The sequence below is a fragment of the Branchiostoma lanceolatum genome, chromosome 5, assembly GCF_035083965.1.
Source record: "Branchiostoma lanceolatum isolate klBraLanc5 chromosome 5, klBraLanc5.hap2, whole genome shotgun sequence".
In the NCBI taxonomy this organism is placed as follows: domain Eukaryota; kingdom Metazoa; phylum Chordata; class Leptocardii; order Amphioxiformes; family Branchiostomatidae; genus Branchiostoma; species Branchiostoma lanceolatum.
In genome coordinates this window covers 23,640,503-23,660,848 of record NC_089726.1, presented here as the reverse complement: position 1 = coordinate 23,660,848, position 20,346 = coordinate 23,640,503, and the positions used below count along the sequence as shown (strand labels likewise).

Below are 20,346 nucleotides of genomic sequence, written 5' to 3'. Positions count from 1 at the left end.
GCTACCTGCATACTAAGTATCATATTGACAGTCCTATAATTTTCCAATTAGATGAATCATGGTGTTTTGCATTAATTATGCAAATTAGGAATCTATTTGCATAATTGGTACCTGTTGATGATCCACTTTCCATAAACTACATATGTTACATGTATTTGAGTCTGATAATGGAAAACACTGTAAATAAAGATTTTCCTCATTAGATATGCAAATTAAGTCCCAATTAGCATAATTTGTACTTCATTGTGTATATCTCTATCTAAGCTACGTACATACTAAATATCATGGAAATCCGTTGTTCCTTTGTTCAGTTATTCTCCATAGAAGATTTTCACGAAAACGCCCTTGCAGTTCCAGAGAAAGCTGCTAGGGGGCCCAAACCTACACCACTTCTTTATTACATCACAGGCTATCTGCCACCCAAAAATCAAGACCACAGCACGTCCAAGTCAAAAGATACAAAAATTGAAGTTCTGCTGCAGTACCAAGGTCACATACCAGGGGGCCCAAAATCGACCCTGACCTTCGGCTTCACAACACCCACCCAGATACCAAATATCATCGTAATCCATCCAGGGGTTCTTGAGTTATGCTGACTACAGTAGTCCGGAAACACAAACACACACACACACAGACACACCAAAAACAATATCTCCATTTTTCATGGAGATAAAAATGGGTGCCTGACTTCGGTTGGGGAGGTAAAATGCAGTGGAAAGATAGGGTTGGGCTTCGCCTTCCAATACCGTGCCCTATATACACTGATAACAACCCACCACTACGGCATCAAAAATGCTATAAATTACTTTTTTTTAAATAACGTAACAGAAGAGGTATGACCTGAACTAGTGCCCCAGGCCAATAACAATTGTAATTTCTTCCAGTTCCACGAGCCTGCCCCTGGACCTGTGCTATAACCTTGAGGATGGAGATGAACTTGAGGAGGGGAACATTGCTGTGAACCTGCTGCCGCTGTTGGAGGCTGCTGGTGAGATGAAGGGTTCGCCGGGGAGGAAGGGCAGGAAGAGGTGAGGTCATATTTAGTGCAGCATGGTGTACCTGTACTTGAATGACATTAATTTTGTAAGTTCATTCAGACTGGTTTTAGTACTACATTGTGCAATGAATCTGTAACATATAATCATGCATCTAGCTGAAAGTCCAGTATACACATTAACTTAACAGTGTTATTTTCTGCTGTCATACAAGTCAAGGTTTGAAAAACCAATCTGTATGATTACAATGTAGCTCATAATTCTCCCAGGTGCCCCTTAAGAAAACAGTGAATTTGATTTATTGCGATCTACACAATGTTTTGTTTTAATATGTTGGTCTTAAGGATCCCAGTGGAATTATGAGAGTTGACATCCATAATTACTCCCACCTGCAATTTGCAGGAAAAAAACTGCAGATTGCTGCTAAAACTATATTAAACAAGAGTTCCACGACCTCATATCTCCATGAACAATTCTATTCATGCAAATGACTTACACATTTGCATAATATATGCTTGGTCATAAACACCTTTATCTAACTTACATGTTGCAATATTGACAGTCCTATAATTTTCCAATTAGATGAATTATCGTGTTTTGCATTAATTATGCAAATTAGGAACTTCATTTGCATAATTGGTATCTGTTGATGTTCCACTTTCCGTAAACTACATATGTTACATGTATTTGAGTCTGATAATGGAAAACACTGTAAATATGGATTTTCCGCATTAGCTATGCAAATTAAGTCACAATTAGCATAATTTGCACTTCATTATGTATATCTCTGTCTAAGCTACCTGCTTACTAAGTATCATATTGACAGTCCTATAATTTTCCAATTAGATGAGATATGGTGTTTTGCATTGATTATGCAAATTAGGAATTTATTTGCATAATTGGTATCTGTTGATGACCCACTTTCCATAAACTACATACGCTACATGTATTTGAGTCTGATAATTGAAAACACTGCAAATATAGATTTTCCTCATTAGCTATGCAAATTAAGTCCCAATTAGCATAATTTGCACTTCATTGTGTATATCTCTATCTAAGTTACCTGCATACTAAATATCATGGAAATCCGTTGTTCCTTTGTTCAGTTATTCTCCTTAGAAGATTTTCACAAAAACGCCCCTGTAGTTTCAGAGGAAGCTGCTAGGGGGCCCAAACCTACACCACTTCTTTATTACATCACAAGCTATCTGCCACCCAAAAATCAAGACCACGGCACATCCAGGTCAAAAGATACAAAAATTGCAGTTCTGCTGCAGTACCAAGGTCACATACCAGGGGGCCCAAAATCGACCTTAAATTTCGGCTTTACAACACCCGCCCACATCCCAAATATCATTGTAATCCATCAAGAGGTTCTTGAGTTATGCTGACTGGAGTGGTGCGGAAACACAAACATACACACATACACACATACACACATACACACACACACACAGACAGACACACCCAAAACAATATCTCCATTTTTCATGGAGATAACAATTTACAATATACACTGAGTCTCCATTTTTTCCCTATTGTGAAATTAAACCACTGTGAACTTAAAATGCATCTACAGTATTTATTTTTAGTTACAGGACTATAAGGCTTCATCAGGCCAGAGAGGTCGTAGAATGATATGAACTGACTCAGGGATCTGTAGAATTTTGATTTTGCATTGTGACATTAATTTGTAACATTTTTGAGTGCTCACTGTTGCAATATTTCCTGACTTGGTAACAGAACTAGAAGTCATGCATGTAAAAGTGTGTTCAGAATCAGAAGAAGTGTTGTTTGTGTGCAGGTTGGTGTCCCCAGCGTGTCTGGCTCCTCATTTCCGACTGCTGCGCTACTGTCAACAGGCCCAGTGTGGGGGGGACCTGGAGGGGATAGATGCACTACTGGGTAAGTCATGCTGGTCACAACAGTTTGTAACAACTCATAGAAGTCTTGTATGTTCTAATGTGTATTGTCAATGGTCTACATTCAAACTTGGAGATCTACAGTATCTATGTTTAGTTATATCTGCTCCACAACTTACTCATTGCAATGTACATAGCTGCTGACCTAGCCAGTACATGTTGTACATCATTCTGTACTTGTGTCTGCTGACCTCAAAAGTGCAGAATGGCCATTTTATTCTTGTGGTCAGGTTTACAACAAGTCCAGAACTGTGCAACCTCCATGACATTATTGTGTACCAATGTGGCCAGGATCGGCCTTATCTAAGGGTCCGGCCGCCGTACAATCATCAGTATTATTACCGTACAATCATCAGTACAGCTGTCTAACAATGTTATAGAAAAGGCACTCTTATGTACAATGTGCTACAATATGCTACAATGTAAGCCACACCTGGCACTGCCCACAACCATGACAACATGCAGAGTCTACTACTTAATATGTTCAAAACCTTTTGTGTCTGACTTGTTTATCTGTGGATCCCCTAGGATGCCCCATGTATCTGTTTAAGGAGGAGGCAGTTGAGAAGATGGAGTCCCTGTCTGTGCATGAGAAGGAGCTGATGTGTGCTGCACTGTTTCACACACTCAACTGGTTCAGGGAGGTCAGTTACTATTACTCATGCGCCTGAAATTTTAGTCAGATATAAGGCTGTGCTGATTTGATAATATGAATGGTATTGTCATCCTCTTGGCACCCCATCACTAACACCATCATGAAAAATTGTACAAAAAAAGCTGCCTTCATTATTGAAATCTAAGTTAGTCTGGAAGGTTTTACAAATGATGGAACACACCTGTCAAAGTATGGTTTACCGAACAATGAATTCTTTATTTTTCTTCTTTTATATCTTTGCTTTTGGAAGATTTCGCTCATTAACATCCCCTTTCCAATGTTTTTTTTTATATTTTTTTATTCACGGCATATAATTTTGTGTATTTTATTCAATATCCTGCATAATTCCAAGACCCAATTTGAAGATAAATCTGGCCAAAGAAGTTGAATACAAGGATGTTTCTGCCAGAGTTTCTTACATGGAGCTACATGTCAATCAATAAGTACATAATATTATGTTAGCCTGTAAATACAATGTACATGTAGCAGTCATAACTTTTATGTAATTTGTATGGACATATAATTTGTTGTTTTTATGTACTGTAACAGCAAGACTAACTACATTGTACTTTCAAATATATGTTTGCTAGATAGATAGATAAATTGACTTGAAATAAAGTATTGAACTTGAAGTTAGTATTCAAAATCTTGTACATGGCATTTTGGTTTGTGACTACAAAATGTACCTCACAGTGCTTTAGAGTGTGTTTCTCACTAGGCTACTCTTCCATTTCGTGTTTGTCAGGTCATCAATGGTTTCTCCAGCCAGAGTGACCCGGAGATGAGAGGCAAGGTGTTGGTACGACTACAGAACATCACACATGTGCAGGGGCTGCTGAACACATGTCTGGCAGGTTAGTACAGCTTACTAACACAACATACCTGTACAGAACATCACCCTTACAAACACAACATACATGTACAAAACATCACCCTTACAAACACAACATACATGTACAGAACATCACCCTTACAAACACAACATACATGTACAAAACATCACCCTTACAAACACAACATACATGTACAGAACATCACCCTTACAAACACAACATACATGTACAGAACATCACCCTTACAAACACAACATACATGTACAGAACATCACCCTTACAAACACAACATACATGTACAGAACATCACCCTTACAAACACAACATACATGTACAGAACATCACCCTTACAAACACAACATACATGTACATGAACAGAACATCACCCTTACAAACACAACATACATGTACAGAACATCACCCTTACAAACACAACATACATGTACAGAACATCACCCTTACAAACACAACATACATGTACAGAACATCACCCTTACAAACACAACATACATGTACAGAACATCACCCTTACAAACACAACATACATGTACAGAACATCGCCCTTACAAACACAACATACATGTACAGAACATCACCCTTACAAACACAACATACATGTACATGTACAGAACATCACCCTTACAAACACAACATACCTGTACAGAACATCACCCTTACAAACACAACATACATGTACATGTACAGAACATCACCCTTACAAACACAACATACATGTACAGAACATCACCCTTACAAACACAACATACATGTACAGAACATCACCCTTACAAACACAACATACATGTACAGAACATCGCCCTTACAAACACAACATACATGTACAGAACATCACCCTTACAAACACAACATACATGTACAGAACATCACCCTTACAAACACAACATACATGTACAGAACATCACCCTTACAAACACAACATACATGTACAGAACATCACCCTTACAAACACAACATACATGTACAGAACATTACCCTTACAAACATAACATACATGACATTGTACAGAACATCACCCTTACAAACACAACATACATGTACAGAACATCACCCTTACAAACACAACATACATGTACAGAACATTACCCTTACAAACATAACATACATGACATTGTACAGAACATCACCCTTACAAACACAACATACATGTAAAGAACATCACCCTTACAAACATAACATACATGTACAGAACATCACCCTTACAAACACAACATACATGTACATGTACAGAACATCACCCTTACAAACATAACATACATGACATTGTACAGAACATTACCCTTACAAACACAACATACATGTACAGAATATCACCCTTACAAAGTTTAACACAACATACATGTACAGAACATCACCCTTACAAACACAACATTGTTGTTCGTCCGTCGTAGTCGACGATGACCGGGAACATCACATCAGGGACGGTGTGTCCGACTGTGGCTAAACAGTCCAATGCGGGCTCTGAAGGTACAGGTCTGGCACAGGTGGGTTGCTGAAGTAGTAGGGGGTGCGGGAGCAGCTCTGGATGCACACTTTCTCTCATCTTCAGTGGTTCTGTTTTGCTCGTGGATGGTAGCACCTGTGTTGATGTGGCTTCGCCAGGAAGAACGGTCTAGGGCTTTAGCTTCCCAGGACTGTGTGTCTATATTGAAGCCCTTCAGGGCAGCTTTTAGTGTGTCCTTGAAACAAGCTAAGCCTTCAAGATCATCAGCAAGATGTTGTTACAGATTCCTAGAAAAATGCAATAATGATATTTATGATGGCTTGTTTGTGACACTTTCAGCCACAGCAGGGTTCGTCCCTCCCCGGGCCATATTTGACTGCGAGGTTGAGACGATATCTGTACCTGCAGCAGGGGCTGCCAGGAAGGGAAGAAAAAAGGCTGCAAAAGGGTGAGTGAACTGAGAAGTAGCGCTGTCTTTCAATTTAATCACAAGGCGTCTGCTTATTAACTTAACTCACTGACAGTATGCAAAGTAGGTTTGATTCTTTTGCATGTTAATTACATCACTGACCTCACTATCACATCCACAATCAGTACAGGGTTGGACAAGTAGTTTAATTCTCTGGCCCTACATGTATTGGGCAAGTAAATGGTGTACATGGTATATTTTTCCCCATTGGCTCTTGAGAGGTTATGTGTTTCTCACTATAAAGCTCACCGCTGACATAAGTGTTTTTGTACTTTTCTTTTTCGTTATTTTTAATCAATTATTCTTGTTTTTGAACATGATTTGTTTTTCCTCATCACATGTAGTGAGTGTTTTTACTTTGTATTTGAAGGGGTAAAAAGTCACCTGTGGGAGAAAAGTCGCCCGACCCAAATGACACCATCTCCACTGCAACTCAAGATGGGACACAGCCAGAAAAGGTGACAGTAGCTTATTGGGTGTTTTTGAAATCTGAGTGTAAAATTTAGATAAAGAATATGCAAGAAACAAACATCAATTTGTGGTACCGTAATGTATAGCAATATTAGAGATACATGTATCAGATATCGTACAGCACCAGTTATTGTCTGCCTTCTATCATGCACACATGTTGTGTTGTAGAGGGCAAAGGCCAGTGAGACTGGCTCTCATGAGCAATAAAGAAGCATGTAAGTACAACAGGACAAAGTGACTTTGCCATCATCCCTTTGAAGATGTTCTTCGAACTATTTTTGTGTGAAGTTACAGACCATTGACTTTATTTAAATTAATGACACTGTGAAGAAGTAATATTTGTTCCCATGGGTTAGCAATGGGTTGTTTGGATGCGTGGTGTTTTCAATAAACAGTTACTGGACTAATACCCGTCTGGTATTACGTACAGACAACTACACTTCAGGAACAAATTGCCATGAATCAATAAGTTCTTAATACAGGCACTTAAAGTTTGTACTATTTTATGTCATGTATGTGTGTAAATCTTGAAATAAATTGGATTCGTTGTATTGTTACAGTGTCAATGGGAGTCTTTTATTCATATAATGCTGCGATTAAGGGAGGTATCTTTCGGAACTGCATTCGCGTTTTTTGTTTAATGTACATGTACATGTTGGTTGATGAGAACCGTTGTGAAAGTCATGTCTGCTCTCTAGTTTCATGTAATTGTACAAAAATGTATGATGACCAACAGGACTCAACTGAGGGAGACAGGGAGGAAAAGCAGACCAGTGTGAACCTGGAACATTACAGGGCTTTCTTCAGGTAACATTACTGTTTGGAAGCTTTGTTTTGTAAAATATGAATATCTAAATCATTGTTTCTGCCATAGGGGTGTCCAGGCATCCTTTGAGTTTTGACTTGCTAGGGGTACCCTTTTAGCAAGAGCATGATTGAGTGTTCCTTAAAGTTTGTTCAAATGTTTAATGTTGTAGTATGATTGTATCTGCCTAAATTGTATCTGACGTTCTGGTATTTTTAACACGTATGCCAGACAGCTCTCAGAATGCAAGAAATAGATTTTGGGCCATGCCTTTGTTCCTTGGTTCTCGGATTTTTAAAGTAAAAAGGGAAAAAACTTTTTTGAAGCATACATACAGCAAATCTCACCCGGTACCACCATATTTTGTATATTATTATGTACTGTTCAACGGCTACATTTGTACACTTGTACTGCATTTGCCAGAAACACTGATCTGAGTACTACCGTAAGTAACATTGCATGAGGTTGTGATCATTGTAGACGAAAGCTAAGATAGATTCTGCTGTTATTTTCCAGAGAGTTAGACCTTGAGGTTTTCTCCATCCTGAAGTGTGGGATGGTGTCCAAGTCTGTTCTGGACACAGAGATGCACACAAAGGTACAGTCAGTCCCTCAAACTTATGTTATGGACATGTAACAGGCAGGGAAGGATGCAAAAGTCTCTAAGTCTCTATTAATAAATCTGTAGAAGATGACAGCATGATTTGACATAATTTGAAAGATCTTAAATATGGCACATTTACCTCACACAGAAAATGGGGAAGCAGACAGTAATACATGTAGTAATAAACTGGGCCACTTTAGAAATAGCTAAGCTCTGAAATAAGATCATTTTAATATAATACCTGCTGTAGATTTTTACGTCTTAGATGATCACAAAGGGTGCAAGATGTACAGCAACTGTAACCCATTTGAAAAAAGACTTAAGTTTGAACTTTAATTTCACCCTTTTTAGTAGGTTCACTTTAGCCTGAGTGTCCTCCTAGTTAGTTCCAGGGCTCCCTTACTCTCCATTCACCAGTGGTTTAGGTTTACTTGTGTGCACATAAAGATGATAATGAACTAAAAAGAAGTGACATGTGTCCTATTGCTTACAGGAGACAACTGTACTGGAGCTGCAGCCCAGGGAGCTGCTCTTCCTTCTCAAGGACCTGAACCGCAAACTTCAACATGTTCTTATTGCAACAGCCAAACGCAAGACCTTCCTCAAGGTACATGCTGTGTCACTGGAATTATTGAAGCATCATAAATGACTGTGTATGTCAGGGTAAAGATTGCAATCTGGCAGAATCTGGCTGGAGATCCCGATCAGAGTCTGTAAATTTGGATGTATTCCTTAAAAGACTGTCTGAACCATACAACTTTGATCCATGATCCAAGATAAATAGATTGACTTGAAATTTAGGATTTATAGTCAGCAAAAAATGACCACTATGGCCAGTTGGCTACTGTGCAAAGTTGATCACTTCAAATTAAATGTCATGTACAGTCAATCATGTATTAGTGGTCAGCTTTACCTGACGTGTTGTTTGTTGGTCTCTATCATGAAGACCAAGAGTGAGCGGAACTACGGTTTCTCCCACCTGGACCAGTACACGGCTCAGGAGGTGGCAGAACAGGTGGTGCAGCTGCTGCCAGCTCTGTGTGACCACCTGGAGTCCACCTGCACCTACTTCCAGGTGAGGTCCTTATAGGTGTAGGACTCTAGCTGTAAATAAACACAGTGTCATCCTTTAACAGAGTCGACCACTTATGTATATGTATTATACATGTATCTAGTGTCTACATTTTGTATATCAGAAAGTTTCTTAGAATAAAAAAAAAAGCACGTGCACCCCTCTCATATTTAAAAGAAATGTTACAAAAATGTAATCCATTGCAAAAATTGGTCAATATGTTAATATTAATGACCTGTCGTTTAATGGCTAAAGAAGACTTTTAGTGTTTTGATTGGTCGATCCGTTTTGGCTCAGTAAGAGTATGATGATGTTATATCTAGCCTGTGTTTACACAATCTCTCGCTGGCGGCAGGTTAATGACCCCCTCGGTATCCGTCAGGCCGGCCGCTAGGAGCGAGATTTAGTCAGACTGCTGTTATATCTACCACTTGTAGAGCTTGTTGGAGGAGAATGATGGAGTGGTGGATGGACCGTGGGGAGACCAGGCACAAACAGAGCTCATGTCTGCTGTCTTCTCCCAGCTGCTACAGGCCCTGGCCAGGCTCTTCTCATGGTGGGCTCACTCACTCCTGGGTAGAAACTAGGAAACTACTTTCCTTTGTGATAAACTAATTTCAAAGACCTAAACTTGACTGTTGTTCTACATACATGTATGATGTAACGACATACAACGAGAGAGATGTCATCTTAGTTATCTTCCTTTGTGAAACTTGTTGCCTCAGTGAAAAACGAAAGCATTATTTTTAGTTTGTGTGTCTGTTTGTCCAGGTTCAATGTGTCATAGTCGGCCATGGTTCAAATTCATTCACAGGGCTGAGTTGGCTGGGCTCCAAATTTGTTCAGCAGGCATGTACATTACAATGTTACAGTAGGAAATGAATGTTGCTGTTGATGAAGTCAGGAATGCAAGGATGGCGTGTAATGTGTGAAATGGACATGGCTGTGTTATGGTTTGTCAAGAAATCTGCAAAAACTCTAAATATGTCACCTGGGTATGATATCTAACTTCAATTTCTAGTTGTTGTTTTTTCCTTTAAATTTATTTTGGCACCATAATTTCTGGTAGGAATGGGTTTATTGGCAGTGAGGGCCAGAAGCTCCTCCAGCAGGCCGTGAGCACGTTGGCTGGGAGGATGAAGGTGTCGTCCACCACACAGACCTCCACTCAGGACACAATCTCCCACACATTCAGATATGTGGAGAACTTCCTGACCACAGCGCCCACTCTCAGCACCACTGTCTGTCTCATCAGGCTCATGGTCTCCATCTCTGACAAGGGCAGCCAACCAGAACAGTTCAACTCCAAAATAGGTCTGCAAAATGCTCCAGTCTCTTCATTTTCTTGTACCGCTGTAATATTAACTGTTGCAGAATTGTAAATGCATTTAAGTTCGCTTTGGTTTAACGTTCTCGGTTTTTGTGACCACTGTGAACTTAAAACCACAGCAAAAATGCTTGCTCTGTCTTCTGGCTGCCTACCACCTTGTTTTAATTGCATTAAATTTTAACTAAAGATCACCACAAACACTCCATTTTCTTCTTACAGCAAAATTAGATCACCACAAACTTAATGTATGTAAATATTGCCATGCATGATTGTGCAGGAAGATGCAGAAGGGAAAAAAGAGTGTTTGCAGTTGAAACAGGGGTGTGCAAGCAGCAGACAGAACAAAAAGTTTTGTAGTGGTCTTAAAAATGCAAACATAAAACCACCGCAAACATTCCCCTTTTAGTAGTTATACAATCATGTTTTGTAAGATTTTAGACTCCAGAAAGAAGTGTGTAAGCTGCACCGTAACAGCATTTCAGCACTAACAAGTTTGAACAATTTATGTACTTGCAACAGAGCAGTTTCGATTCTATAATGTCCTAGTCGTACATTATCTTGATATCGACTTCACCTGCATTTGCTACTAAGTCTTGAAGATAATCAATTATTCTGAAATTGTTTGTGACTGGTTTGTTGCATACTGGTTTCCGAATATACATGTAGCTGAACATACCCAAACCATCCTGAAGAGAGAGTGGATTGGAAAAGACGGACAGAGGGAGAAAGGGGCCAAGTGTAACGAGGACTTGCAGTTTGTTCTGAAGTGAGTCTGTTGCAACATTAACCAATGTTATAGTAACATAATAAAGTTAAGGTACAAAGTATAGTTTTAGAAAGAGTTTGGGCAACCATTCCATCATCATGCTATTGTTGTTAATCATGGACATGTACACAATGTCATATCCTTTATGTTGCAATCTTGATTTTTACCTAGTCCGTGAAAATGGAGAAGGAAGGCAGGAAAATGTATGGACATACATGTACATGTACATGTAATTAGTGGGAACTTCAAGATAATGAAGAAAGCAAGTAAATCAACACTCCAGATATTTCCATGGAGTAATGAGGTTTTCGATTGATTAAATTTTCTTGTTAGAATTTTCTATGCCATATTATGGTGCATTGTTCATAATGTCTTTGTATGATTGATCTTGGTGTACTTACCACCTAGGACGTTCCTTGATTACTCGGAAGACAAGTTGTCGTGTATTGAGCACCTGGCGACTGTGGGGATACCAGAGCTGGTGGAGGTAGACAAGAACGGCTGCTCCAACACCTACCCAACACTCACAAGGTACTCACTCTGGACACAGATAAAAATCTCCTGCTTCTCTCTATTTTTTGCCAAACTATTTCTAAAACTACACTTTGTACCTTAACTTTATGTTACTATAACATTCATTTGGTTAATGTTGCAACAGACTCACTTCAGAACAAACTGCAAGTCCTCGTTGCACTTGGCCCCTTTCTCCTTCTGTCCGTCTTTTCCAATCCACTCTCTCTTCAGGATGGTTTGGGTATGTTCTGATGAAGAAAAAAGTTATTTGGGGCACATGTAAGGAAAAAAAGGGAAAGCAGTCATCAGTTGAGGCGAAGCATGGTTCTTTTTTGAGAAGCTTCAAGGTTGTAGTGCTTCGCTACGGCTTGCATATTTAGCCAAGCACACAATTGCAAAGTCGCCCCATTCTATTTGATAAGTATGTAGGGTTCTTTTACATGAGAGATTTGAGGCTTGTACACCTCCCTCATACACGGGGCCACCGATTTTACATCACCATCCTAAATGATGAGTGCACCATGAAATGTCTTGGTACAGTTGGAGGGGTCCCCCGAAAGTGCGAAATGGAACAAAATGGAACATAATGGAACGAACTAAAACAAAATGGAACGAACCTAAAACAACATATGTAACATTATGAAATGAAATACCAGTAGATAACGAAGTATAAGGAGTAGACTGGAACAGGAAGCATTTTAAATACAGAAGTGAGTGGTAAATACATAATATAACGTGTTTTATTTCTTGAATCTATGTAATAATATTAAATACAACGTTTTTGTCGCGTTTGTGTGGCTAGATTCTTCCCTGAAAATGGAGGCGCCGCGTGCAAAGAGATCCGCCGCTCTTCCTTGTGTACCAACGATCTGCAAATGAACTGCTGCAAATAGCAGGGAAAACAAGCAAACGGAACTGAGTATCGAAGTTAGGACTACATGTACATTATACAGTTGGTGGTAACAGTGCATCTCATAATTCACCAAGAGGGCATGAGGCAAGCGTTATTTCATTATCTATAAATCTCTCCCCCAAATGGAGCCCCGCATACAAATAAACCGGCATTGTTGCCAGTGCGACGGAACTGTGGGCGTGCTACCGACAGGTTGAATCAATCCCCGACTTTCCATTTATTTGAATACGGTTTTAGTCCATAACTGGTACGTAGCATATGCATATCTTTCCAATTGTTCGGCTCAAAGTCAGACCCCTGACCCCTGAATGGACCCCTCCGTTAATGATATTTAAATGAAGCTCTGCGGCGCGTTACACATTTCACACTCCATTCAAACACGGACGTGGAGTCCCCTGGAGACATTTATGCTTCCTTGTTCACGACAAAACAAAGGGAGGGTGTGAACGAGCAATGCATGTATTTCACGGTTCACACAACACGCAAACACGCTAGCTGTATACATAATAAGATTACGCTTGCCTCATGCCCTCTTGGAGATGCAATGTTACCACCAACTTCTGCAATACTATTTCGGTTTGCTTGTTTTCCCTGCTATTTGCAGCAGTTCATTTGCAGATCGTTGGTACACAAGGAAGAGCGGCAGATCTCTTTGCACGCGGCGCCTCCATTTTCAGGGAAGAATCTAGCCACACAAACGCGACAAAAACGTTGTATTAAATATCATTACATAGATTCAAGAAATAAAACACGTTATATTATGTATTTACCACTCACTTCTGTATTTAAAATGCTTCCTGTTCCGGTCTACCCCTTATAATTCGCTATCTACTGGTATTTCATTTCATAATGTTACATATGTTGTTTTAGTTCGTTCCATTTCGTTCCATTTCGCACTTTCAGGGGACCGAGTTGGAGTACTTCCTAACTGTTATTTTCATTCAGAAATATTTTTACCGATAGTTATTATCATAATGATAGTTTTGTTCCATGGATTTAGACCTTAGATCCTCCCGCAACTTTGTTGCATAGGTCAACTTGGCTTCGGATACTTCTCCTCCAGAGGTTGCGGTCTTGGATTTAGGCATGCATTTAAAGTTTCTGCACAATACAGAGAGAGCATGAAGGGGTATCACAGCCTGTTCTTACTTTGCTTTGATTCCCTGCAAAATTCAACAACCAGGAAATTACACTGGTTTAGCCTTGCAGGATAACAACTTTCATAACTTTTGATAAGTGATTTGCTTTGTTTTTTTATACAACACAAGGCCATTTGGTAAATGGGACTGGAGGAAGTTCTCAACTGTTTCCAAACAGATTGCTGTGATTTATATTAAGCTATCAGATAAGATTGTATGAATGCTACATTGTGTTTCCTTTTTCCTTACAGGCAGTCCCTTGGTGTATTCTATCGTGCCATGACGAGTGAGCTCGTGGTGTGTGTTAAGGACATCCCCACTGGGAAAGTATCAGATGCTGCAAAGGTACAAAACTTGTACCAGTTTGATAGCAACATTTTCTAATGCTTTAACTTGTCCAGCTTTAGCAAAGGATAAGCGAACTGTCAGGAACTATGGAGTTTGTCCTCTCTCATTGGACAGGAGTAGGCCAATCATTATCTGCCATTTGTATACAAATTAATGCACTGGATACCTTTGAGCTGAGTTTGAATTCTCCTTGTGTTGAGCTGAACTCCCAACAGCTTATCCACCTCTCCAGTTCTTCCTTGGTATTGTCTGAGAAAATCCCCATAGTACGTGCACATGTAATGTAATGGTAGCTCCTTGCATTGTCTGCTCTCGTCTACTGTTACTACTAAATCATGCATTACGGCATTTTATGTAAGTGTCAACGAAACTAGTCACAGGATAAACGACCCTTCATCTTTGTTCTTTAACTGACCCTTCAAGAATATTCTTTAGAACAGGTGTCAGGAACTGCGGTAGGGACACCTGTGTTGCAGACCGTTAGGTCATTCTTGACATGAACACCATTACTCAACACTAAGCACTACAACACCTTGCTAAGCTTCATTCTTCTTTATTGCTTCACTGTACAATGTTAGCATCAATTGAACACAATTCTATGTGCTGATAAACAAACTGTGGTTAATGTAATTCTTCTATTGGCCACTGATCATAGGGTACATGCCTGTTCTTACATGTACAAAATGTAGTACAGGATGTCATGTGCATGTACTTTGTACATGTATTCAATTTTAATTTAGACCGCGAGTTGCAGAAGTACAGCACTTGAATTAAGTGTAATATTCTTATGAAAACTAGCTTGAGAAAGATGTTAAGGAATACCTTTGCTGTGCCTTCAGCTCTATCTTTGTTTAGGGCAATATCAGTAAACAAGTGTAATAATTGTTAAAAAATCTTGTCATTTGTTTGTTTCTTTTATCATCAGGTTCAAGTTGAAAGGCTGTTCCGTTGGAGCATTGCTGTGAGGATTTTCCATATCCTGATCAACTTGGTCAAGGTCAAAACTGCACACTTCATCCATCCTACTTTCATTTGTACATGTACAAAATGTTGTTTAAAATTATTTTTCACACTAAATCACAAGCTTCATGTGTGTCGTCAAAACTGTTGGTCTTGAGTTAGGTGTTGTGGATATACAATGTATTTGGGAGAATGTACTTTGCAGCACATGAAAGCACACATTAGGTTTTCTTGTCATGCTGCATCCTCCTATTGAATCAAGGTTATACTGTAACTGCCAACACACAAAATGGACTTGCCCCAATTTTCGACTGATCAACTCCAGTCTTTGTTAAAGAATGAGCCATCCTGCTACTGTGACATCACGATGTGTAGATAGAAGACGTGACATAAGTTGTAGAAAGTCTTTTTTGCAAGAGGAATAAAGAAAGTCATCAACATCAGGGCTTTACAACCATACCTCAACAGAGACGGGGGGCGCCATAGACTTTCTCTAGCTTATGATCCAGTGCTCACAGAGTCATGTAATATTCTATCTGCATAGTGTGATGTCACAGTATTGGTGGATTGCTCATTCCTCAACAAAGACTGTTCATCTTTCAAAAATTTTGGGAAGTCCAAGTTTTTGTGTTGGCAGTTACAATTCAACTTTGATTGAGAATGTCTTCTATCGACACAGATAAATCTTCAAGTGCATCCTTTTTTGTTCTCACAGGCATTTGATGGGAGAGTCTACCTAGGGGCAGCTCAGAAGGTAAGTCAACTTTAGCTGATTTACTTCAAGGAGTATGATAATGTTACATGTAGTACTCATAACCCAGTCTCCCACGCATTGTGTTGCTACAGTTACAGTATACGTATTGGACTGTCAGGCATCAGAAATCCTTTCAGCCAGACCTGTTCGTGTACGTCATGATGTACAGGTTGTATATTAAGCAAATATGTTTTAGAAGTTCACCCTTTACCAAGGACATCGGATAAAATCTTGTACTGAAGTACAATTGACCAAACGGTTTTGTGTTTCTTTCAAGGTATTTAACAGATTCAACCGTGAAACATGATATTTCATTTGACAGATGTGCAAATTTGGTAAATCAATATTGCTCCTATTGGTAGTGTAAACAAAAATCATATTTTATGTATAATATACATAACCTATGATTTAATCACATGTACTGTTGTCAATGAAGTGTTAAGTTGAAATGAGTCATTAAGAATCCAATCTCTAGTGACCCCTGTCTACATAGACGATTTTGATTGTACATACAGATTTTTTTTAAATCATAGCAGTTTCAACCTGTGGCTGTGACATAAGGGGCATGTTTGCAGTCAAATCTTTCTTATGTCCTTAGTACGGCCGGATGTTTGTGGAGGTGTTCTTGCGACAGGGTATGCCGGTACTTGATAACGTCTTCAAGACACATAAGGTACATTCAGACATCCTTCCTTATGTATCACAAATTTAAATATACATGATGTATAATTGTTTCAAACAGCTCTGCTCTGTAGACTCAGGTAAAAGACAATCTGGTCAGTGATGCTTTATTTTCTAACACGCCAACATGTATCAAACCACTGGCAGCTACATGTGAATATAAAGATTGGCAACATGCACAGTGTCAATTCATGTGTGATCCAGCTGCATGTGAACTGAAGAGTCCCAGGCATGGAATTGATATTGATCCCAATTGCCGAATCCTTGTATGAATGTGTCAAAGTCAGGCTCCGAGGCTGGTTAATCCCAATCGCACAGTTTACCTTGGGAGGTGGATTTGGTTATTGAATCAGGATCAATCTCCTGCCTGGTTGAATCCCAATTCGTAACTCCTGGTATGAACGGGTCTTAATCTGTTCACTTCCGCCCCCTTCCCTTCAGGACGATGTCCACAGTCTGCTGAAGAACCTGCAGCTCAGCACTCGGGCCATGCACCACATGTGTGGCTTCTCCAAGGTCAGCAAGGACGTGGCACTGACCAACTATGTGCCACTGGTCAAGAAGACTCTGGAAATGTTTGTTTACCGGGTCAAGGCCATGCTGACCATGAACAAGTGCCTGGATGCCTTCTGGCTGGGCAACTTGAAGAATAGGGACTTACAGGTATAATGTACCTCAGAAGTACTGTGTGTTGCTTTTTCACTTTCATTGTGCTCACTTGCTTGCCAGACCACCTGTTAACTTTACTATTTTTAAAAAATAGGTATAGTTTAAAGCTGACTATCACGTTTTCAAGATGTCAACCCAGAACCAGACTGTAAGGTTTCATCCACTCACACCAGAATGGACCCTTACTCTTTTTGATAAGTGTTGTGAGTTCTTTATTTTGCTTGTGTTTTGGATCTTCTCAAACACAAGACCTCCAGCTTTACATCCCATCTGAGAGGATGTTCGTAACCGAAGTTAGGTCATTTTCACCCAAGCCGAGTGAGGAGAAAGGTGCACAACACTGGGGCCTGACAGGGATATTAATCCAGAACCTTTAGATTCAGCACTCTACTTATTGTGTTACACAAGGAACGTCCTCAAGACAGTGCATGACTGTACAGTATAATAAATCACATGCACTATTGGTACATAACCATGTTTTTGTACATTGTTGTCTGTTTCAGGGTGAAGAGATGAGTTCCCAGGCCTACGCTGACCAGACCCCTGCTGACAGGCAGTCGGATGACGACACTGATAACGATGCCTCAGAACTGCCTGATGATGATGATGATAGTGACACTACGGTGAGTGTATACTTATGTATATGACATTGTAGAATTTGGGATGCAGGGCAATCGTGGATCGTCCTAGGACAGAATTGAATCAGAGTGTCTCCCAGGAAAGATTAGAATCGTGATCTATCCTAGGACAATCCACGACTCTACACGTACTACTTACTAGCAACAAATTTGGTTAGGGGTAGGGCTGCTACAAACCCTAACCTAATCTGTACCAGTACAATTATGGATCCCAATCACAGTCAAATTTAGATTCGAATTAATCTGTCCTAGGAGAGACTCCAACTCCAATCTTTTCTGGAACAATCGCAATCGTCCTGAATCCCAATCTCGACTGTGACATACATGTACGTCTATTTGTAACCATTATAAGTGTTAGGTATACATGTACCATTCAGATCTAAGACTTGACAATTGCAGCCTTTAAAAATGTTATTACATTGTATAAGTTAAAAATTTAAGAATAATATTCAATTTTTTGTCACTTTTTCCCTTTCTGCTAATGCAACATCCAAATCTGGGTGCCAACCTACCTGTAGTTTTCTGTGGCTCCCATGCATGTACTTGTTATAGCAGAGAGTATATACATGTGTATATATATATATATATATATATGTATGTATGTATGTATATATATATATATATATATATATATATATATATATATATATATATATATATATATATATATATATATATATATATATATATATGGGCTCTGCTGCCAAAAAACTAACTATGGCACCCAGCCTAGCGACCATGTTTAGGATCAACCATCCGTTCAACACTCCTGTCATAATCTTTGTTATAAAGAAAACAATGACTGTTGGATTTTAACTTGTACAAATAAGAAGTGATATTTGATTGCTTTTGTTTTGACAGAACCTGGAAGACGAGAGTGTGGACGGCAATGACAGTGTGGATGGAGAATCATATAGTGAGAGCTACTAACAACATCGGAGTGGATTTTGTGTTATGGAGAGGATTTCACTTTTTAAACTGAAGCCTTGTTCTGCTCAGTCGTTAAGGCATATTGTTGGAGTCATTAGCGTAATGGTATCATAAGCATTTACCAGTAATGCTAGAACAAACTTAAGTAAGTTAATATTTGCATTGCATTTATTACTTTGTAGTTTGATAGCTTCTTGAAAAAGGCATGAGAAATGATATATATACATACATAATTACATAGATTTTTGCATGTAACTTTGTTTTGCATTGAGGCAGGATTAAAAGATTTTGGACACTGGGCATGAATACATTGCAAGCCTGGAACATTTAAAGTATGGCCCTACTAGTCTCTTTTCCTGAGCCCTTTTGCCACACAACTTTGTGCTACTGTATTACTACAGCAGGGGAATACCCCATTGACAGTGGTATGTTCAACTCCCATTCTCTTTCTCAAATGGCTGAGTGCTAAGCAGAGAAAGCAGTAACGTCTTTGTGGCATGAACATGTAAAGAAATCTTGTTCTTAACTTACATCTTTGTCTCTATTTGTAAATTACAACAGAGCTTTATGCCTGCACCTTTAACTAAAAGAAAACTACTTACTTTGGCCAAAGAGGTTATGTTTTTTGTTGCGTGCGTGCGTGCGTGCGTGTGTGTGTGTGTGTGTGTGTGTGGAAATGATTGCAACTCGTTATGGTACTGCAGCAGAACCAGTTGTGGACATGCTGTGGTCATGATACATGTAGCTCTTGGGGCAGGGAGTAAGTAGGTTTGGGCCCTCTAGTGGAATTGCAGGGACCAATTTTGTTTCAGACTTTGAAAGAGAATAACTCAAGAAGGGGTTGACGGATCATCAGAATATTGGGTAGTATTTGTAGATAGCTTAAAGAGCTCAGTAAAACTTTATAAATACGATATATGTAAACTGTAGGCTTCAGTATGCTACTGGCAGCCGTACAGGTCACATCAGTGGAGGCCTGGCTGAGATGTTTGAAGTCATGTCTGAAATTCAGAGACAACATCAGAAATTGAAGTATGGCTACACATAGAGAAGTTAGCTTAAATTACAGCTAGCCCAGAAATGATAACACTGGCTTACGATTTAGTTTGACACATTGGCTAGCAGTTACTAGTATATGTCCTGTTCTACAGAGACCCAGTCTATGCTGGTTTCTTAGACACCAAAATTACAAGTCACATTTCTAGACACACAACTACCAATGAAAGCTAATGTGGGGAAGACATTTTCAAGTTGGAAATTTAGATACAATTACAAAATGTAGATACTCTGACACAACGTTGACAGGGTTGATTTGAAAATTTGAACAAGTTTGATTTCCCCAAAACTTGTAATTTTAAATGATTTGTGTAATGTCTGAAAACAAAGTGCAATATGTGCAGAGGGCACAATTCAGCCT

General features: G+C 39.3%; 1 protein-coding gene across 1 annotated transcript in view; it reads left to right on the top strand.

The window, feature by feature from the left end:
* LOC136435777 (Fanconi anemia group D2 protein-like) overlaps positions 1–19,535 on the top strand; it is a 50,253-nt gene extending 30,718 nt beyond the window's left edge. The window contains exons 24-44 of the mRNA XM_066429501.1: positions 885–1,028; positions 2,800–2,900; positions 3,446–3,561; positions 4,318–4,426; positions 6,207–6,315; positions 6,707–6,794; positions 7,544–7,614; positions 8,129–8,210; positions 8,710–8,823; positions 9,163–9,291; positions 9,726–9,844; positions 10,358–10,602; positions 11,285–11,384; positions 11,793–11,915; positions 14,201–14,294; positions 15,223–15,294; positions 15,973–16,011; positions 16,610–16,684; positions 17,134–17,355; positions 17,865–17,984; positions 18,861–19,535. Of these exons, the coding sequence (XP_066285598.1) occupies positions 885–1,028; positions 2,800–2,900; positions 3,446–3,561; positions 4,318–4,426; positions 6,207–6,315; positions 6,707–6,794; positions 7,544–7,614; positions 8,129–8,210; positions 8,710–8,823; positions 9,163–9,291; positions 9,726–9,844; positions 10,358–10,602; positions 11,285–11,384; positions 11,793–11,915; positions 14,201–14,294; positions 15,223–15,294; positions 15,973–16,011; positions 16,610–16,684; positions 17,134–17,355; positions 17,865–17,984; positions 18,861–18,929 (2,341 nt within the window). The 3' untranslated portion in view covers positions 18,930–19,535. The remainder of the gene's footprint in view (positions 1–884; positions 1,029–2,799; positions 2,901–3,445; positions 3,562–4,317; positions 4,427–6,206; positions 6,316–6,706; positions 6,795–7,543; positions 7,615–8,128; positions 8,211–8,709; positions 8,824–9,162; positions 9,292–9,725; positions 9,845–10,357; positions 10,603–11,284; positions 11,385–11,792; positions 11,916–14,200; positions 14,295–15,222; positions 15,295–15,972; positions 16,012–16,609; positions 16,685–17,133; positions 17,356–17,864; positions 17,985–18,860) is intronic.
* Positions 19,536–20,346: the final 811 nt, after the last annotated feature.